This window comes from Drosophila hydei, unplaced genomic scaffold (genome assembly GCF_003285905.1).
Source record: "Drosophila hydei strain 15085-1641.00,03,60 unplaced genomic scaffold, DhydRS2 tig00008135-arrow-pilon, whole genome shotgun sequence".
NCBI lineage: Eukaryota > Metazoa > Arthropoda > Insecta > Diptera > Drosophilidae > Drosophila > Drosophila hydei.
In genome coordinates this window covers 1,148,398-1,170,755 of record NW_022045844.1, presented here as the reverse complement: position 1 = coordinate 1,170,755, position 22,358 = coordinate 1,148,398, and the positions used below count along the sequence as shown (strand labels likewise).

At 42.9% G+C, this 22,358-nt stretch overlaps 3 protein-coding genes across 3 annotated transcripts; 1 reads left to right on the top strand and 2 right to left on the bottom strand.

Annotated features, from left to right (window-relative positions):
* Positions 1-1,989: 1,989 nt before the first annotated feature.
* LOC111601082 (GTP-binding protein Rhes) lies at positions 1,990-20,189 on the bottom strand. Its single transcript, XM_030225627.1, has 5 exons — positions 20,122-20,189; positions 3,492-4,385; positions 3,222-3,415; positions 2,680-2,863; positions 1,990-2,625 (listed from the first exon to the last, which is right to left on the bottom strand). Exons 2-5 carry the CDS (start codon positions 4,004-4,006, stop codon positions 2,214-2,216), a joined length of 1,305 nt encoding a protein of 434 aa, XP_030081487.1. The 5' UTR covers positions 4,007-4,385; positions 20,122-20,189; the 3' UTR covers positions 1,990-2,213.
* On the top strand, positions 7,026-8,107 carry LOC111597381. The gene is made up of 2 exons (XM_030225628.1): positions 7,026-7,329; positions 7,631-8,107. The coding sequence occupies exons 1-2, from the start codon at positions 7,041-7,043 to the stop codon at positions 8,086-8,088; spliced, it is 747 nt and encodes a 248-aa protein (XP_030081488.1). The 5' UTR covers positions 7,026-7,040; the 3' UTR covers positions 8,089-8,107.
* Positions 8,145-9,175, bottom strand: LOC111597380. Its single transcript, XM_023312038.2, has 4 exons — positions 8,957-9,175; positions 8,621-8,891; positions 8,410-8,559; positions 8,145-8,300 (listed from the first exon to the last, which is right to left on the bottom strand). Exons 1-4 carry the CDS (start codon positions 9,109-9,111, stop codon positions 8,160-8,162), a joined length of 717 nt encoding a protein of 238 aa, XP_023167806.1. The 5' UTR covers positions 9,112-9,175; the 3' UTR covers positions 8,145-8,159.
* Positions 20,190-22,358: the final 2,169 nt, after the last annotated feature.

Sequence of the window (22,358 nt, the reverse complement as noted above, 5' to 3'; positions counted from 1 at the left end):
TTGACGGCACTTTTAAGCGTTCGCCCAGCACTTGGCCCCCTTCCGCCCAAAGGGGTCCGCAGGGCTGCCCCAACAATGGCATCCATTGTTCAATTGGGCGTAAATGTGTTGTTGTTGTTGCTGTTGCTGTTGCTGTTGCTGTTCTGGCACAGCACGTGCTAACCCTTTGGCTATTGCCGCTGTTGCTCCTCCTGTTGCTGCTGTCGCTGTTGTTGCCCATGGCTCAAACAAGGCGGCGATTTGCCAGCTCCCTGGACACGTCAATTAATCGTTGGCCAGTTTGTCGCTGCTGGCCAACACACAAAGTGCTTTGTTATTTGTGGCAGATTGTGGCGGATTAGCCAGCGATTAAAATGTATGCTTAGTACATCCAATAAATCTATATGTAAACCGATCAAATAAATTAGCAAATACAAACTCTAAATAATAGTTGCTCTTGGGTGCATAACAAAAAGTAACTCCACATGATTTCCAATCAGTTTTTAAACCTTTAAAGCTCTATCGAAGCTTTTCACAAAGTTTACAAAGAGCTTAAGCTCGACAAAGCTCTCACAAGCCAAGCTTTTTAATCTTAGTCGAAACACTCTCCCACTTGACATCACTAAAGCCTTAGCAAAGCTGTAAAGCTCTGCACTTTCTTTAACTTCAAGCTTTAAAGCTCTAGCAAACTTGTCTCTATTTTGCGCTTCAAAGTTTATGAAACATCAATTTAAAATGCAGTTCTTTTGTATTTTTTTTGAATTTTATTTAATCATAATAAACAATGCAAATCCAAAGCATTAAAATGTAAACTTTATACTTAACATACGCTTCAAATATCGAGCTGTTTACCATAATTGTTAAGTTTGCCATTAGCACATACATATGTATATAAATATGTATGTATAAACCCTCAATCGTTACTTATGTAGCAATCCACGAAAATTGTAAATATATGCACTTCTTAGAATAATGCAATATTCGCTTCGAAACTTTAAATAACTTGTATGTATGTACGAGTATGTTAACGCATTTTGATCAGTTTAGATATCGATTGGTATATAGTTAGTTAGTAGGTATATATTTATATAAGTATTGGTATATAAGTATTCTTGTGTATATGGTATAATGTTAATTAATTTGGTCTTTGTTTCATTTGGAAATTGTTAATTCCTTTAATCATAATACTTTTTAGTTAAATTGTAAGTTAAACTCGCGAAAATTGTTGCTGTTGCTTAGGTTAAATTGAAACTCGAATTTATTACGCATAAATTCGGTTTAACGCTATACGTGTATATGTATTTGTATATGTATATGTATGCATGTGTCTTAGTATAATATATACTCATATGTACTCATTGTATATGATTATGTATTGGCATAGAGTAGAGTAGCTTTAAATAGTTTTCTTCTGTTTTCGGTCTGGTCTGTTCGCTCGGTGTACAAGTTTATCAATAGTGTTTAATTGGACCCCTTAGGTCGAGACTTTGTGGAAATAGATGTAGTTAGTGTAGTGGAGCTCCGTAAGGTGCTAGGAAAGAAAAACTTTGGCTTAACATCAACAACAATCAACAATAACAATTAAACAATGGGTCGGTCGCCTCATCTCAAGTCATTCAAATTCAACGTTTGTTATTAAATCTTAAACCGAATCGAATAACAAGTACTAATTCCAAGTACATCCTAACATTATTGTCGCCTGCATTTGTGTGTGTGTGTCTGTGTGTGTTCTGTGCGTCAATTCAAAATAAGTGCTGATAAAATTACAAAGAAATACAAAAATGTAAATATATGTAGTAATAGAAATAGAATAGAGTAATTGGTCTGTTTGCTTTGAAGAAATTCGAGGTGCGGAGGAAGGGTTGGAAATCGTGTTTAAATATGCGTAATACATATATATATATATATAATTCTATATTTGACTTGTTTGCCTTGCTAATATTATAATAACAATGCGAAAAATGCAAAATGCATACATATATAATATATATATATATGTAATTTGCTTGCTTGCCTAAGCTAGACACCCACATACGAGTGTGTTCCTAGCTGTTATGCATAAGTATGTGCTCAAGTATTTACATTACATAACGAAATCACCCAAACGCTGCGTTTAAAATTAAGATCTCTCTATCTATCTCTCAGTTTCGCTCATTGTCTGTGGGCCCAGCCACCACATACTGACTCCTTCTCACTACTATCACATGGACGCCAAGAATCTATGCCCCCTGCATTCACATGAGGGCGCAGCGGTTCCAGCGGGATGTATTACGCACGCCCTCGCCGCCCTCGTTGAGCGCCATCGTCTTGGAGCGCATGAGATTGAGGTCGGTGCGTATGCTGGGCCGCCGTGCATTGGGCGTGACTACGCCGCAGGCATCACTGAAACGTCGCTTGATGGATAGAGCATTCTTCTTGGTGCCGCCCACGGCTGAGCCATGCGGAGGCAGCGGCGAGGGCGCGCCAAAGACGGAGACAAGGCGTCGATGCTGGTTGGGCGTCATCTCCAGCGGCAAATTGGAAACCGTAAATAGGGCATGGAACAGATCGTCGATGCGATAGTTCTGGCGTGCCGAGCATTCCACGAAAGTGCAGCAATTGTCCTGCCCAGCTATGTAGCCCATAACCTCGTCCAGCTGCACGGTTCTGTTCGAATAAGGAATTTAATGAGAAATTCTCGAATTATTATTCTCAGCCTACTTGAAGTCACGATCACATTTATTGCCAGCCAGTATCATGGGTATTTTGGGTAGACTCTTCTTCTTGAAGCCCGAGCCCGGGTTCAGAGCTGCCCACTTGGTCTCGAGTATGTTCTCTCGCAGGCGCACTACCTCCTCAAAGGACTCGCGCGAGTCCATGCTAAATACCAATATAAATAGATCGCCTGCAATACAAATCGATGCAATCAAATGAAATATTTAACAGTATTTGATTTAGTTGATGCAAATTTATTGCTTATATATTGGATCCTATTTCACGCACACACGGGGAGTATAGCAGTCTGCGTGTGTGTGTGTGTGAAGGAACAAATAACTGACTTCGGCAGCTGAGCCCCAGCTGTGCTTGATTCTTATGATAATTTATAGCACATTAAATAGCGCCGGGAACTCAGCAGCTTAAGTGATGAAACGTGCGTTTGATATGATTGCGGCTAACACTTACACACACACACACGCACACGCACACACACCAGCTCTTATACAGTAAGACACTCATACATTAACAACAGACATCCGACTCACCCGTTAGAAATGACAAACGACGCATTGCGGGAAACGGATGATAGCCTGAAGTATCCAAAATATCCAATTGAAAGACCTCATTTCGTATGCGATACAATTTACGATGAAACTCCTCAATAGTCGGCGTATAGGCCTCCTCAAAGCGATTGCCCAGAAAACGTGCCACAATCGACGACTTCCCGGCGCGTGACGACCTGCAAAGTGGACAGCCTTTTAAGTACACACACCAATTCGGCCAAGTCGAATAGCTTTGATTATACGAATACCCACCCCAGCATCACAAGTCTATAGCAGTTCTTGGCAGACGGCAGGCTGTCATCGCACAGCGAGAGTCCAGCGCCAGGGCCGTAGATGAAATCGTCGGCCTGCTCAATGGCATCTAGATTGGAGTGGTGCTCCAGCATGTGAGCCTGATGGAGCTCAGCGGTGGTCACAATGCGGCTGCTGGTTACGCCGCCGTTGCTGCTGCCCGGTGCATCGTCCAGAAACGTGACCACATGGGCTCCGGCTCCGGCTCCGGCTCCAGCTGCTCCGGCAGACTGCGGTGGATCATCGGTGGGCGTTGATCTGTGGTTCGCAGCGGCTGCGTTTGGCTGTTGATTGCTATTGGTTTTATTGCGAGCCCTATTGATGCTATTGCTGTTGCTGCAGCTATTACTGCTACTTTTGGGTGGCTGCGGTGGTAATGTTGTTGGCGTCGGGCTTTGTCCCGGCTCGTTTAGTGCGACATCGACGTAGTTGTTGTTGTTGCTGCGCGCACAGAACCAATTTTTGCAGCGATACATTTCGTCTGTGTCATTTCCGCCACTTTAATGGTCAACTGCGTAGCCTTGCTGCTGCCCGCGCTGCGCTACACCCGTTGGACCAGCACGCGCTCTCGCTTATTACGCATACGCAGAGTGCAACGGGCAAAGGGCTACCTGTGCGCACTTTATTACTTGTTTTCGCGCTGCCACAAAATTCGTTTTCGGCCCTGTTGCTGCTGCCTGCAATCACTTTCTGTATGCGATTTGCATTTTCAATCAGCCAACTTTGTCGTGTTGTACATTTGCATATATAGCTGCGTTTCCGATTTCTGAACCTGTTAAAAACAGAACTTTCCCAGCTTGCTCGCAGCTCTTTTTGCAGCTCCGATGCTTTTTACTTGCTTTTATCCTAGTTTAGCTGCAAAGAGAAATGCATACATTTAACACGCAAACACGTAAATATAAAATACGTTGCGCGAATTGCATAAAAAATGGCCGAGAGTTGGTCTTGCCAGTGCCCAAAGCTGGCAACCAACTGGGTAATTGTACGGGGCACGAGACACGGCAGGCATTCCAGCCGAGTAAGCCACATAAAAATGGCGCATACAAATTTCAAATAGACTGCACTGGCACTGTCCATTAAAAGGGCTTGACGTCGTCCTCAGCCAAGCACCATTTGGCTTCAATAATGACCATCTTGCAACAAATCTAATTAACTTTGTTTTGGATCGCTACGTGTTCAGGATACTCCAACAGCAGCGACGCCCCGTCGCCTCCTGGCCCGTTCCGCAGCCGATTCAAATGCAGGCGGAACAACAAGGCAATGGACGGTATCAAACCGGAAAGTGCCGACCGTAATCGAGTGCAGCAAGTGCCTTGGCTTGAATTTCGCCCATTGGAGAGCATCGCCCAGCTTCTGTTCACATTTTTTCAGTTTTTCTTTTATACAAGCGCTACTTTTCAAAGGAATTCGGTTGGAAAATATGCAAGAACAAGAACTCGCCACATAATGAGTATGGCTGTGTGTGTGTGTGTCTGTGTAATGCTCACTAACTCGCTCATACAGCAACGCCCAACGACCTTGCTGGAACCCCCTCTATTGTTGCTTGCTTCCACGAAGCTGGCATTTCGCTTTGGCTCTTTGGTGCAGAAAATGCCATTTAAAGAACTACTTGAAACGATATCATAATTGAATTCGGGTTTTTTCGGCCCCTGCTCGCAGCCATTCTCATGTGCTTCGTAAGAAAATACGCAAATTACTTTGGGCCGAGAGGAACGCAAGGAAACGCCCGAAGACAATGGAGACATTTGAAAGCAACACTCACACAACCACACACACATGCACAGACAAAGCCAGCGAACCCAGCAATGTGCGAGGGAAGACAAACAACTTAAACATTTTTACAACTGTCAAATACCACGCACTTGCTCAGGCTGGGTGGCTTAAGAGAAGGGATTAAAAAACGCTTGCAGGCCATTGAAATGAGTAAAACCCTTGAGGAGATTTTTGACTTAAAAAGAGTTTTTCACTCCATCACTACGGCTTATGTACTCATAGTTCAAGCCAGCCTGCTACACTGCTAATTTATGCTACATAGATAATCAGGCTTAAGTGTTTCTCAATGATCCCATTCGGTATTCATTTGCTTTCTATCTATATATTGCTAACTTTTTTGCCTGCCATCTAATTAGTTTCCTTTTAGCGTGCACCATGAATTATCAAATCCAATAGCTTCGCCTGTAGGGTATATAAAAAAACAATCAAGTAAATGACAGCGCACTTCAAGCTGTGCACCTGGCTGAAAGCTGCTAAGAGCAGGGCATACTACTCTCCTGTAATTCATTTCAAGACATTGACAGCGTAAATTAGAGCTGCGTGGCATATAAAGAGTGGCTTTAAAATAAAGCTGTGACACAACTAGCCTGGGTTCAGCTCGAATGCCACTGTAACTATTTCGATTTAAAGTTCTTCTAGCATAAATATTTAGACAGTTAGTTCAACCGACAAGTGAGCGTGTTTATTTAATGCGACTGTCCAAAATCCAAACAATATGGAACTGTATAGATAGGCCAGTATCAAACCCAACCGTCAAACTATCCAAAGTTTCATTGATGTTTAAAAAAAAGCTTTGCATACTTTTTTGCTGCTGTTTAGAGTTCATATATTTTACTGCACGCTTTTGTGGTAGTTAATTAACAGAGAGTTACAGCTTTTGGTCTATATCCCTGCTGATTTTCAAATAATGTATGAGCACAGACCCGAATGCAGACAATTACTTAACCGGCATTATACAAGTTAGGCTCCCAAATAACGATTGATGTGTTCTGAGTGCACACAAATTATTCAAAGTTCCCCATGGCACTTACACTGTGTATATGTATGCATGTGTGTGTGTGTGTGTGTTTGTGTTTATGTCCCGCCCAACCATTGTTGGCGACGCCTCTGCTCATGGCACATGCTGTCCAAATGGCTGCCAACTTGCAATGTGCTCAGCAATTTCTCATATATGCTTACCGTACGTGCATATAAATGCGCAAGGTGTCACGCCCAGCCAGAACCGAAACTGTGATCCAGACCCAGATCCAGACCTGCCGCAAGTTGTCATGTGCCAAGTCGAACTAGCAAATGCAATCGACACCTAATCTGGCGCGTACATCTGCGTTTTATGTGCGGAGCGTGGCGAAGAACAACGGCAGCTACACAGCTGTGTTGGAGAGGAGGCGGGACAGCTCGTGAGCATCCCAATCGCAATGCTAGCCAAAAAAATATGAGCATGTTGTACGGTTTCAAGCTACACAGATAAGCTTCGAGATAGAGAAAATGCTCGCTGGCTCGCTCACTCGCTCACTCGCTCAGTCGGTCTGAAACCGCAAACAAACAGCTAGCATCAATTACAGACCAAACAGTGAGCGAGATAATCGATGGGAGCGACTGTTCGAGTATATTTGCTGGGGTTATCAACGCCTCGTATCAGGCGAGTACCTGTTCAGCCCGCACCGCAAGGGCTCAGTTGCGCGTTGACAAGTAAAGAATTAGAACGCCAATTTATTAAGTTCCTTTGCAGAGTATATAATGTCAACGACTCCAACAAGTGTAGCAGTTACCCAAGGCGACAGAAGCCAGCAGCAGCAGCACCAGCACCAGCAACAAGGCATTCGAGTAAAGTACGGAAAATGTAGCATTGGAAAGCTGCTGAGCACAGCTGCCATTTTGGTAGCCCTGCTGCTAGTCGTGGGCGCCATCTATATGCATGTAATGCAAAAACATCATCTTGGTCGCCTAAATATTGAGCTGGCAGCGAATAGAAACGAAGACGGCGAGGCGACACCCCCCTTCCAAGGGGTCACAATGCCAGCCGTGGGTAAGTTGAGCTGCTAATTGGGAATTATTGGCTCGAGTTAAAGATGAGGTTTATTAAACAGATTTTGACTATCAAATAATCATGAGTAAAACGAATTAGGTATATATCGACTATTATAGACAACATATACTCAGTCACTTTAATATCAAAAACGCGCTTTAGCTTGCAACCTTAGTTACACGTTATATAGAAAACTATAAAAGTATTAAAGTGGTTTACGAGAATTTGGCGTCAAAGAATATAAATTACTATGAAAAATGATATCGGATCTCACTCAACTTCATTTTTTTCTGTATTTCAGCTGCTTTAGGCACTCAGCTGCTTGGCGATGAGTGTCTGGAGTGCATCGCGGCGACAGCCACAGCAAATAGACCGGCAACGTGCCATTCAAATCCATGCAGCATCTATCGGATCTCCAGGCCCTATTGGCAGGATGCGGTACGGCACGCAACATACGTTGGTGCCGATGGTAATGTGAATTTATTGAAAGAACAGCTGGCTTTGCTTGACCATCGATTAATCCAACGTAACACTATTCCAGATTATGAGATTTGCGTATCAAATCCAGGCTGTGCTACGGCAACTGTGCGCAACTTCATAACTTCTTATGCAAGGGATTGCGATGGTGATGGAGTGATCCGGTGTCGAGATCACATAATGCTGCATCAACTGGGTCCAACCGGATGTGTGATGAGCTCGCTGCCTGTGTTGTCCCAGAACCGCATGACTGATTGTCTAAAAGCGAAAGGCCTTGAATAGAGATGCGTCTCTTTTCCCTGAGCAAGAATATATCCAAATGGTGGTTTTTATTGATTCTAGCAGCGGGTGGGTCACCAAACGTTCCAGAAAAAGCTTGGCAAAATCAAAGCCAGAAAGTCATGAAACAATAGCAGGGCACAGAACTTGTCATCATGGAGGCTGGACCTGACTTCGCCTTTGCCCAGTATTGTTTGCTCATGATACGTCATAATCTGTAAATGGCAAGTGTATGGCGAGTGGGTGTGACACGGTGGTTGTGTCAGCGAAAGTGGGTTGTTTATTGTGAAAAGCCATGGTCATCAAAAGGCAACAGAGACTTACGGGTAACACCAAGCAAACTTGCGCGACGATGAACAAGTAAAATGCCCAGGTGGACTCGAGGACTACACAAAATATAAGGCAATATATGCAGAGCACAAATATACAGCAGCTATACATGAAGAGCAAGGTTCCATAATTCGTCAGGTCAATCTGTGTGGCAAGCGAAATGAAATTGATATGCATACGGTACTGTTTGCAGCCTGGGACTTACCGGGAAATAGAACACCGCTATCAGAACCACGATCATGATCACGAGAACGATAACAAAGCCCAACATTATAAGAATGTAGTGACTCCGCACACATAAAAGACTTATGGCTAAAACCTGCGCCTCAACCACAACCAAAGTAACCAACCAGTTAGCGCACACCCTATGCCGCAGCTGTGGACTGACTGCGAAAACTAGGAAAAAGAGCAGGCCCATGAAGAATAGGACAACCATAGCCGACTCGTTGCTTAAAATTATGTGGTGGTCTACAAGCCTGCAGTACAGATAAGAGTAGAGTAGAGAGGAGTGGAGTGAAGTAGATTAGAGTTCAAATATTACCTCGTTATTGCAACTAATGAAAGCCATTGCAATAGGGCAAATACCGCATATGTGATAAACTGAGCAAATACTTGGAAAACGAAATAGCGTCGGTCCTCGGGATCCTCTTCCGTATCCTTTTTAATGGAACCGAATTTGGGGCGGAAATCAGTCATTATAACAAGGAATTTGGTATTGTTTACTTCGACGTAGATTTAAAACTAATGTAACTAACGTAAGTCAGAAATGACATAAACTATCCGTTCAAAACTCTGAGCCTGCTTTCAAAATACAAATAAGAACATAACACAGCAAATTAACGCAATAGCATTTAAGAGTCGTACATAATTGAACTTTGGAAACTTTTCCATCTAGCAACATCGCGAACAAATTGAACGTCGCAAGTGTGTAATAATTAAAAGTTTACACAGCACTTACAACATGAGGCGCCACCCGAACCCGTCCGTTGCCAAAGTTTGTTGCAACTTTTTAAGCAAACAGCACACGACCTCAAACTTGGACATCATTGGATTTTCAATGCTTGGCAATAGTTCAATTTTAACCCAGTTATCTTAACTCCCCAAATTGAGATCTTAAACGTAAATGTGCGGTTGAGTGAGCAGCAAACACTGCAATTAACTCTGCAAGGAATTTGCTAAAAAATAATTAAAAATATATATAAATTTGTGTTTTTCTTCTTTTCTTTTGAATTCTCTTTGGCGCGTCTGCCATAATGAAAAATTCACATGGAAATGCATAACGCTCTGCTATTAGTTTTCACTAACAAAGAAACAAGAGATAATAAAAAAATAGTTTGCATTTTGTTATGAACGAAAACTTTTCCAGTCTTGACGGCCAAAGACTCTGTTCACAGCAAGGAGCACAAATAAGAGAAATTCAACGAAATTTTAACGATTCTGCTATAGAATTATTGCCAATATACAAATGTATAGAGTTGCTTTAAATTAAAAACAGTTCACAGTCAACAACAGGACTCTGATAAACGACTGTTTGGCTTTTTCGTACTCCTGGGAGAGGGTATAATTTATAATACCACAGGGCGTATGCGTAATGCTAGCAGCGAGCGCAGATGAACTCTGGATTCGAGAACTCTTTCCAGAGTGTTACTTTAATTTAATATTGGCATGGGTCCTTTGCCTGTGCCAATAGATATTAAATGCGCCATTCGCGTTCCTTCGCTTTGATTGCCGTAAAGGTAATCATTCAATCGCATGACAAGTGAATATTACTAGACTCAATGAAATGCCCAAGTGGCCCACAAAGCCAACGAAAATCTATATAAAACTGTTGCCCGTGCTGGGGTGAGTCAACACGTTGTTGTCTGTGCATATTCAATTGTATTCAGCAATTGTAACAAATTAACTAATTGCAGATGCCTATCGGGTGTTTCGAATAAATTCAAGCATTGACTGATTGTTTAACTGCTTGATTGATTGACGGCCAAGCCGCGTTCGTGGCTACTGGCAAAAGTTTCGCTTGAAAGCAATTACAAATCATGCTCAAGAATTCACGCCTCGTCGCGTGTTCATGTGCGGGTTTCGAGTGGACCTTGCCAAAGGTGTTGGCCAGCATCAAATGCCGCAGATTGACGCTAGAGAGGACACGCACGAGGCTCAAATTGATTGCTTTATGGCAGTCAGTGTAGTGTAACATAACTGGAATGCAGCTCAACTTGCGCAAAGAATTTGTTCCTTTCTTTTTGCCAGCTGCTCAATTTCGTGCGCACTTTTTGTCGCTGTTGCTGCCGCTGCTGCTGCGAACTTTTACTGAATTTACAGTGCACAATTTGCATGCAGTGTGCGTGCTAGCTGCCTGCCCTCTCCTCGCCTCTCCTCGCCTACTTTCTCATGCATTTTTTGTACTTATTTTTTTTTTGGCAATTTTGTTTGCACTGCCACCGACGGAGAAGAGGCCAATGAAAATGTAAAAAATTTATCATACTTTTGCTTGGCTTACTAACAGGATTTACTATATGAAATTTACATGGCATTTGGCGCATACAAAGGGTCAAAGGGTATGCGACAAAGCACAAACGCCAAGCATTAAAAATATAGCTGTAAGCTGAGAGCTTGCTGCAAATTGACTGTCAGACTATGAGCTACTAATACCCTGTACCATTTAGCAATTGAAACAAGTTAATGCAGTTCAAGGTGCGAGCTCAACGCTCACTCATATATTAATTACATTGTGTTATTCAAGAGGTATATGCCCTTTGTGCACAGGGTATAGAAAGGGTTGCCAGCCAGTGGCTGCCATAGATCGCCGGCAATCAGCAAGCGTGCCACATAATTAAGTGCACATCAGAGATTAGCCACAAAATGGGCGAAGCGCTCTAGCAAAGGGACCTCCAGCGGCCGCAGGACATAAATCCCGAGCAGCGTCCGTAGCTTTTATGTGCATATTTAAATACGCATCAACAATGGGAAGCTGACACGAGGCTAGAGACAAGAAAACGGCTACGGCAACAATGTCAACTGACAGCAAAGGCAAAGACGACTTTAATGTCTCTGTTATGGCAATGGCCGCCAGCTGAATGCTCAAAGCTGAGGCGCTTCATTAATTTTATAGTCGACGGGGATGCCGCGATGCGTCAAGAGCTAAGAGCTGTGAGAGAAATCTGAGGTCGGCAGGCGTGCCTTTTGCGGTGTGCTTAAACGTTGTTCCTGGTTTAGCTTTGAACCTGTGAGGCTGCTTGAACAAAAGTTTTGATTGTCTAGCCACGCACTAATACACACATCCGACCAGAGCACACAGCTCGCAAACAACTCACTCACATGTAAGTGGCTATGTGTGCTTGGGTGTGTGGCCTGCCAACTCAAGCGGTTAAACGTGAAACTTTTTTAATTAGAGTTGTGGCGGGCAACGCATGCCACGCTGGCGCATTGTGTAAACAATTTTCGTAATCTTGGGCGCATAGTTCGGGCGCGTCCTGTGTGCTTCCTGGCTGCCTGTCACGGCATTTGCCTTCATGTTGCAGCCAAGGCCAATACAAATATCGAGGCAAAAATGCTCGTCAAATTGGCAACAGTAGCCAGTCCTGTTATTTTCGTGCTAAATAAAATTCACGAGCCTTCGTAATAAAAACGCCCGAGCGCAGCGAGCAGAGTGCGCGACAAAGGACCACAAAGGACCTCCAGACAGCACAAGCAGCCAAGAACAACCAATGAGCTGCTGAACGGAGCAGCTGTCACCACTTGGCAATGACAATGGCACCCTCGAGAGCGGAGCGCATAAATTCGAGACATCTTTTGTGCAGCGCTAAATTCACAACAGTTTGCATTCATTTAATTTGGCTATTATCAAAAATAAAAAGGCTTTGCGCTTGATTGAAGTTTCTAAGGCTGCCTTAGCCCAGGGCTTACTACGGCTCAAAATTATGCAAAAGAACAAAAAGCTTTGATATAAAAGACTAGACCTTAAGATATTCATAGGCAAACATAATACTAGGAACTACGTGGCAGTACGCACATAAATTTATGCGGGCAAACAGAATTTATAACTTAGCTAAATAATAATTATTTTATAATCCAAAAACATTGAAGCTCGTTCGTTGAAAGTTTCCAATTGAATTTCGTCCAAGATTCTGGGCATTGGATTCGACAGCAAAGTAAAAGAAATTGAAAATAAGTTAGGCTCAACTTAGTCCATAACAAAAATTAAACTGAACAGCAATATTAGATTAAGCTAAAACTATTTGACAAGCCAAGTCTGACAAAGTTATGTGCATTTAAAGTTTTATGTGTCCATTCGCTCCATAAGCACGAGCATTTCGGCTTAAGCTCGCTTCTAATCCAATTTGCTGAAGCTGTAAAAGCATAATGCAACTCGTAAATTGTGTTGTTGTTCATATAACGTAATTATCGAATGACTGACTCTCATTGCCGCGATATGTGCGGAAAATGTTGCGTCTTTGCATTAGGGCGAAAAGTGCTTTTCGCAGCAACATAAAACGTCCGCAGCAGCTGCAAATATCCGCAGGATGCGTTGGCTGTCAATGTGATTATGGCAACGCAATCAGGCAATGATGTCCTCATCCACAAAGCACATCTTCCTGTTGTTTCTATCAATTCCTACTGCTGCTGGCGTTCGCCTCCACGAAATGCTGATACTGTATATGCGGAGTATACATAAACGAAAAGCTATATCGTTACAAATCGCTGGCTTGTTTGCGTATCAATGAAGAAATAGCCTTTATTGCATACTTTCCCGCGTGAGTATTACGCACGCACGCACACACGCAAACAGACACACACACAGGCACAGACGCAGCAACGCGATGACAAACAATTTCCGTGCTTTTCGCCTTGTGGCTTCCGTTTACTTTTTTTTTTGTTCGTGCTGTTAGCTTCGGCCACTGTTTTTTTTTTGTATGTTGGTCAGGTCACATTTATGTTTATATTGTACGAGTATACATTAATTATGGCTATTTGCTCGGCGTCTGTCCCCCCGCCAATTATGTGCACGAAATGGCTTATTATTGGTCCATATACATTCCGACATATAAATATAGGGCGCGTGGCGAAATCAGCTAGCGAATGGCCCTCAAAGGCCACTTTCGGTTGGCCCTCGAACGCACCATCAACACCCAAAGCGAAATTTTTTGGTAAACAAAAATAGGCAATGTTTACTCAGCGAAGAGCCTTAACATTTGTTGCTGTCAACCCTATATAGCCCCGGATGATGGATGTTATTATAATGTCTATCTGACCAAGCTGTCGCTTAGCTCAAATTCGTCTATCTACCATTCAGAAAGAGAGAGAGAGAGAGAAAGTGAATTCAGAGCCACTCACTCGTGCCGCCCAATTGCATTCAGACAGCGGTCAACCGGAGAAAGTTGATCAGTTTATAAGCTGCTTAAAAATTAAAAACAATTTAATGAAAATTATTTCCAGTTGTACCAAAAAAGCAGCATCAAGCACCGCAGAGCTGTGCTTTTTTCTATGCTTTTGTCTTAGCAAAAAGTAGTTTTATTTCGTAATTACACTAATTGGTCCCGCACCCAACGGGGGCGAATAATATAATACGATAATTTGCTTCTCGGTATATTTTGTGCGGCAGTTGCTAACCTCCATAAAAGGCAGCGCTAGAGCAGCATATTATTTTCTGAGAAGTATTTTATTAGTTTAATGCTTTTTGCTCACAAGGGTGACTATTAGTTTAACCAGAAACGATTTCCATAAGCTGCAAATTTCGGAATTAAGTGCGCCAATTGTTGAGTTAGTTTACACTTTAAGCTCATTTCCCCTTACTAAAGACTTGCTCCTTCGAATTTTCCTGTGCTTTTCACAAATTAAATTCATCCTCGACTTGCTCGATTTTTAGCAAGCATACAGTTATTTTTGGTCAGGTCTAGGGAAACATAAACAGTCTTGGCTGCGTCTTAAAGTGCGACAGGACATGTTGTCCTTGTAGCTTCTGCTACACCACTTTGTGGCTACCGAACCGCAGGGGTCCCACTGAGCTGGCTGGCATTTTAAAGCCCTACCTTTGGGTTTAGCTAACAAATGTGTACGCAATACTATGTAATCATTGGAATTACAACGAAAATTCATAACAATGTACAGCCAGACAGACAGACAGACTTAATACACACTTCGCTTATAACAAACTTGCAGTTGTTGCTCTGCTGCGTGGGTGTGCGAAAAATCAAATGGTTTAAGGTGGCAACACATGTCGAGGAATCACAGCAGACAACAAAACAATAAAAAGAAAAAGAAAAAGAAGGACGAAGCTACTTCATAGTGATCGACTAGATGTCACCCTCTGCCACCTGCCAGCAGTCTAAATGATTTGGAAAAGCTTCTATTGAAATTAAAATAAATCTCAGGGAATAAAATATTTAGAGTCTCTGCCTCAGAAATACAGATATAAAATTCTTTCAGCAAGATGATTTTATGGGAAGAGATGATTTATTATGAGCAATTGCTCATTTTGTTGTATAAACATATCAATGTTTGATGAAAACATTTATGATTTCAGTACAGGGCATAAAATAGCAACAGCTGCAAAGAGGCCTCCGCAATGGACCCGAAAAACCATTTTACCAAACATTTTGAGCAATGTTGAAAAAGATTTTTCTTTCACTTTTTTAAAGGCAACACACGCCGAGGCAGTAGGCGGATTTCTATGAGAGCACAGTGCAGCCCCGCGTAGCTAAGCGCCCAACTCCGCAGCATCTCGCCAAAAGATGTGTGAAAGGCGGTGAAAAGGCGACCCGTCGGCGGAAACAAAGGATTGCGCTGGCGTTAAAGGTTAAGCTACGTATAAAATTACTTCGGGCGACGGCACAGCTGCTGCTTTATGCTTCTGATTTGCGGAGCTGGGCGACATTTGATTTGTGGTGCTGAAATATCACAGGCGGGACATCAAAAGCTCAGCCCTCGCTCACATTCAATTAGCAGACAGAAATTCAAAATGCTTGCTAATTTATTAATGGCTAATGTCAAATTTTTGATGCTTTCAAATGACATTGAAAAATTATCTATGATATATTTATGCGTGTCTGTATGTGAGTGTGTGTGTGTGTGAGGGAGAGTGTATGTTTCTGCTTCTGTATGTGTATGAGTTGATGTTGCTTAATAGTCTGGGCCCCAACAAGTGGAGGACTGTGACATAAAACAATTTAGATAAGCAAAGTGTGCAGAGCACAGAACGCGTCTAATACTTGAGCACATATTTACATACTCGTTGAAAAACGTACGAGTTTCCCTTTTCGCTCTGCTGTGCAGTCGTGTGTTTGTTTTTTCCACTGATTTTGCAGAGCACGCTTTATTTTCCTTTTTTTTAGCAACTTAATCAGTTAAATATTACGAGCTTTTAACGTTGACAAACTTGCTTTTTGGTTGCGACTCCAGTTATTACTTGGGGGAAAGAAAACATCGCTGAGGACGGAGTGGTCGCTGCTGGAATTCCAAGTGCCTCGATTAAAGTTCAACTATAAAAGTAAGCGAAATGTAAGAGACAAAAGCCACAGCGTTCTGCACTCAAGAGTTGGGCCATAAAATATTGAGTGTTTAAGTGGGTAACCCAATGCTCGGGGTTTTTATAGGCCAAGTGGACGAGGGCTGGTCACGACATCCAAAAAAATAAAACAAAAAGTACAAAAATAAAATAAAATAAAATAAATATAAAATAAATGCTGGTAGCTAGGGAGCCGCCGGTGCTGACCGGCGTCAGCAGCCAAAGGCGACCAACAAATCAAATAATAAATAAAATAAAATAGTCCCAAATTGCATTAGGCGTTGTCACATCAGGGCGATAGGAATAATGCTGCCTATCTGTCGATAACAATGTATTCCATTATGTGAAGCACAAATTGCGGCTCACCTGTGCTGTGCTGGACACCATCCAAATTGCTTGTCCTGTACAATTATAATGTATATTTCTTCTATTGCTGACACTTAGTACATTATGCGAATCGCACAAATACACAAACACAATACAACGCACACACACTAATGCACACTATCGAAGTCTTATTTGGGAGCCATCAGCATTTAGGCGAAACACATCAATGGCTAAACGCATGCCAAGTCGTTGTCCTGCTGGCCGGCTCAGAGTTTGTTTTGCTTGCGCGTAATACGTACTGAGCACGCCTTTAAGTACGCCGTCAATTCAGATTTAAATTGCCGTGAACGGCATGAAGTGTCCTAACCAGAAGCCGACGAACCCTTATCTGAAACGTATTGCAGCCATCGCACGGAAATTGCTATGAAATTCAATTGACGAAGGTTTCGCGCCTGCGCAGACCCTAACAGCAAGAGCGACTGTTAATGCCTGTTAACGTTAACAGCAGAGTTAACAGTGCGAGTTCGAGTTCGAGTTCAAGTTCGAGTTCGAGCTGTTGTCGTAAGTACGTATGTAAGTGCCTAACTTGACATGAAGTTAAGCAAACAAAACAAAAGTCAAGTTGTATTCCATATCAGCACTCTCTCTCTCTCTCTTTCTCTCTCTGCTTGCAGTCATAGAAATATCAGGCAACACACACACTGTCAGTCGCACAGACCCGTATGTACACACAATTAAGAAATGGTAAGAGATGGCGCCTAAGTCAAGCATTCGCATGTCTTTGGCATCGCAAATAAGCTGTTGATTTTAAAATCATTTTGTATGATTACCAAATCATTTGTTGCCACCACGAACTCACTTGCTGGAAGCATCCTAGCGACGCGCCCGCTGGCAAGGCTAAGACCCCGAGAGGGCTCTTTAATGAAATGCTAAGATGTTGACAATTATGAAAATAAAGCATCTACATAATATCCAAAAGCCAATGACTGTAGACTGCTCCTCGGGTGGGCTTAAATGTCGTGGCGGCCTTTGACTGCCGCCCACGGTCTGTGGTCGCCACTGCGGCTTCACTCAAATGCCGCAAATCCCAGGCTGTGCTGTTGACATTAATATCTTGCAGGTTGCCAGATAAATGCCAAGCCCAACGACTAGATGTATGTAAGCTAAGCTCAAATTGCTACCCCAATAAGTAGCTGCTCGTGTGGGAGCCAACGCTTACGAACTTAACAAAATGAGCAATTCTCCCAGAGAGACTTCATGTATGGAGATTTTCGAGACTTACTTATGTTACTTTTAATTTATAATGATTACGGCACAGCTGTTGGGTATTATAGAATAGGAAGCTTGATTATAAATATTCGATATAATTCCTAACTCCACAGATCCCTCGACTAGTTTAAATTCAGTTTACGATATTGGAGTTTCTGCTTTCAGCTGGCACGCTTGGCTGCACATGCAAATAAGACGTACGCTAAGTTGCATAAAAGCGGAGAAAGCAAAAGATAATCAGATTTCATATCAATAACCAATAACCGTCAATAAGAGTGAGTGATGAGGGGTGACAGTGTCTGTGTGTGCTTGTTTGTGTATGTCTTTGGACCATGTCAATATTTGTGTACTGGAATTCGCTAGGAAACACACACACACACACACACACACGCACACTAACATGGTGAGCATTGTTCGAGGATACAAAAGTGTGGCTGGGATACAAAGTCAGTCAATGAACTGAACATGGTAACTGATGAATGCAACTGTTTTGCTGTGAAAGTGTGTTGAATAGCCTTTGGTGTGTACACACAGACACAGACACGGATACATACCTGTAGAGCAGACAATTGCCGTGCATACAAGCCAATATCAGGCAAGCGCTAACGGGATAAAAGACAGGCAACAAGCTCGACTTGATAGCATCACTTCAATTGAAATGAAAAAGCAGCCAACACACAAAGCAGCAGGCGCAACTGTGCCTCCCCCAGGCATGACTGACTGACTGACTGACTGACTAGCTGAGTGAACGAAGTGCGTTCTATTAGAGCTGAAAAAGCAAATATACGTGTGACACTGCAATCTCTCAGCATCAGCCTGCCAACTAAGCGTTGGCTCCGAAGATCTCATTAGCATGCAGAGCCCGTTAAACGTTTTGTAATCAAATTAATTGCCTCGCCAGAGATGCTGACGAGTATTCATAATCTGAAACAATTTCGCATTAATTAAATGCCAATAAAAGTGAAAATTATCAAGCGGCACAACACGGCAGCAGGTAAATAAGCGCCTATTTCATTAATAACGCCGCGTGGGTGGCGCGGCGCGTAATGGAAACTAATGAAATGACAATTTATTGTAAAAGCGGGCAGAGCTCAACCTCAAGCTGCCAACTTGCAGTCAATTAGTCAGCCAGTCAGCCGCTGAGTTGGACAGTCGGACGGTCGGTCAGGGCTAGAGCATTGGCCAAAACTCAATTAGTTTTAATTAATTGTCGCCGCAACGGTACTTGACCAGCACACTGCCACTCTTACGCTGATTCAGATGGATTGACGGCGCTCAGATTTAATGGGGGTACTAGCCGGAACTGAGCCGACACGCCCGTCATCATCGTAATGGCCCGGACTGTTCACTGAGCAGTGGACATCGTCGGAAAGGCCTAAAGCCCCAAATTGTGACTGACTGACTGAGCTTCAGATCAAGCGTGTCGTGAATGGCAGCCAAGTCACGGCTAGCTGACCCAAGGGGCCATCAAATATTTACATATAACTACGTACGTCCCAGCGTCAACTAACTGTTGGCGTCTGTCCATATATCGATTAAATTGGCTTGGGGCCACAAAAGTTAGGTGTCCAGCTGTATAATTTAAGGTCATTATTAGTAAGGGCCATTTAAATAGAGTCACATGCTAAACAAACACACACACGCAAACACATACACACTCACATGTGTATATATTTCTTGTCAGGAAAGTTGCAGCACAAACTTGGCAGCCAAGCTAAGCGTTTCAGCCTGAACGGGGTCGGAACATGTAAATACCGCCCACGGGCATGGTAGACCCTCAAGTTTGTGTGAGCGTTCGAGTGTGTGTGTGTGAACCACAACATGTGTCGCCGGGCGTGAACAAAAGTGCTCAAAAAATCACATTACCAATGTGGCAACATGGCCCAACTGTGGCTGCGGCATAAGCATTAGCATCAGCATCAGCATCAGCATCAGCAGCAGGATGTGGCCCGGGGCTAATGCCCTAATGCGGCTAAACTTGCTGTAAATCAGCGTGCTTTCAACTAATTTGCCGTCACCTCAGGCCAAGCCAGGTGTTAAGGCTCCCAAAGCCGAGCAATCGACTTGAAGTGGCCCCTCGAAGCCTAATCGGACCAAATCGCAACAACCGCAACTGTCAAGAATTTTAATGGAAATTTTCATTCTTTCCTTTTCTTTTTTAATAACACACACATATGCATACGTACGCACATCCTTGAACACGCCATGCGAACTGTACAACAATAGCGGATAATGTCTTAAACTTATTTAAAGTAAGTAAAAAATGTATGCACACCCACAGGCATTTATAACGCTCATATATGTACATACTTTATGTTCGCTGTGGCCTGGCCCCAAAGCATTTCGAGTTGCCAACAACAACAACAACGACAACAACAACAACAACAATAGCAACAAAAGCAACACACAAACAAGCGCGCCAATATATCGCTGCGCGGAAATAATGCAATTTGTGTGTGAACTTTTTAATGTAGTTTCATACACAAACACACACAGCCACACACACATACACACATACACACTCGCGCAAAGGCGCCAAAAATATACACAATGATACAGATAGCCAAACAGGACGCACATGAGCTTATCAAACATAAATATTTACGTACACAAAGAACGTGGCTCCGGAAGTGGACGAACGAAACATAGACGATGCGACTAAACGCCAGCCACGAGCAGCCAACGAACGCGAACTGAGCGCCACGAGCGCCCTGATGTACCGTTAAAAGGCGCGATTCCTGAGCGCTGTTAGGCTTAACAGCGAATGTTAAGTGGCTGTTAAAAGCTAGAGCTGCAAAGCCAATAGAAATGCAAAAGAAGTTTTTGTATCTGTGTGTGTGTGCGTGTGTGTGAGTCCTCCATTGTGCATTAAATATGGAAATGCGCCGGCGACAACAAAGAAAAATAATGTTCAATTTTGAAGCAACTTTTATTGCAGTACAGCGTAGCAGCTGCTGTATCCACCTAGAGGTATATTCGTATGTATCCTGAATGCGCTTGGTCATATATAATTTAACAACAGAGAAGGCGAGCAATCAAATAGTAGATGCCATTCAGTAAATGCTCTCCGGTGAGTAAATGAAACAAATAACAATAACTACCACACACACACACACACACACACACGCTCGGACACTCACTCAGCATATGAGAAATCCGATAGCCAGAGGAACAAACACTGTCGGCCAGTGGCAGTTATTGAATTTCATGGCTTGTCAAATGCATTTTGTACCATCAAGGTTCTATATTGTTGAGTTGTTAAGTGTAATAGCGCGCCCGGTAGCTGCGGACAACAAGCAGACGCAACGACTCTTCATGGAACCACTGAAATGGGCAGGTGTCGATTAAGCGGCATCTTCAGACCGGTTCGCGTTCACATGTGGCTGTTGGTTTACACTTTTCAGTGGTGTCGTGGCCCACTCACAGCTCAGCTTTTTAATGGTGAGACGTAGGTGGTGCGGGACACCGAACATTCGTTTGTTGGTTCTTGGCTGTTGATTTTTACTTTTAAAATAAATTGGTTTCGTTTGTCTGCGCTGCTATTTTACTGTCGACCGGGACAGCTATCGCACTACCCGCCTTGACTTGGCTTGGCTTGGCTAGCCGAAAACTTTCCTATAGCAATTATTGTTTGAGATTATTTTTCATTTGATCGCCCTTGCACTACATTGGCTGTCACCGCCTCCGGCTGCTGTGCGGCAGCAGCTATTGTTATTAATATAGCCAGCGCATTTCTCGACTCAACAACTAGAAAAATTGCATCCCGAATGAAATGTGATGGGGTTGAGCGTCACAAACAGTTTTCCCACTCGAACCTCATGTCCGGCTACTTTAAGCGTTTCGGAAATTTCATTTCAACTGAAATGCTAAAGATTACGGCTTGATTACGAGAGTAATAAAGAAAAAAAATGAAAAAAAAAACACCCTTTTACCCCAAAACCCTTTGGCTTGTCATTGTCGTCCTCCCTCCTAGATCCACTTTTAGCTTAATTGAAATGCTTGTGCTTTGCCTACCATTTTTGCCATCCACTTCCGAGTAGTGTTTGTGCCGTATTATTTTCGGGCATTCGCTCGCATATTTTTCCGGCTACGTGACACGTGCTATTACCCGTATATTGCCATACCCTAGTCCGTCCAGACCGGAATCTAGCGAACAGTGACAAAACAAAGCTATTTTTTAAATATGAACATTTGGGGTTCCATACGCCATGTTGGCAAATACAAATGGTGGCCACTTCAGAGAACGAAAGAGATCTGTTTGCATTACAATAGCCCCCCAAAGGCTCAACCCAGCTACCCAGCTGCCGAGCTCTGTGACTACTGTCTCTTTGTGTAACTGCGGCTCTGTTCCTGGTGCTAAATGTTGAAACTTTATGAGTCACAGTCGGTTGGATGTCGGGCATAGCAGAACAAAAGCAACAATTGTTAAAGTTGATAGTAAAATACGCATTTTGTTGAGCATCGAACACACTTCAGGCTAATCTAGCAAAACCGCTTCAATTAAGTTATTTTATTGCCCATACCTGATTGCCATTGATGGCCAACTTCGTTGTTTTTTATTTAAAACCAATTTTTGTAGAAAAACTTTTAGTTTTCTGCTGGATTATTGCGTTGGCGAACCAACTCGATTTCTTTCGGGCTTGATTTATGCTAAAACTAAATGAAATTTCTGGCTGAAACCGGTTCATATTGCAGCTATATTTAAACAGAGCTTTATGAAATACGCCCAATACCGAAGAAAACGCGTTTGTTTTGACAGCTACTGACGCCTGCAAGCATAAATTGAATTATGTTAGAATGCAGACAATATACAATCAAAAATTAAAATAATGAATATATGCGTATG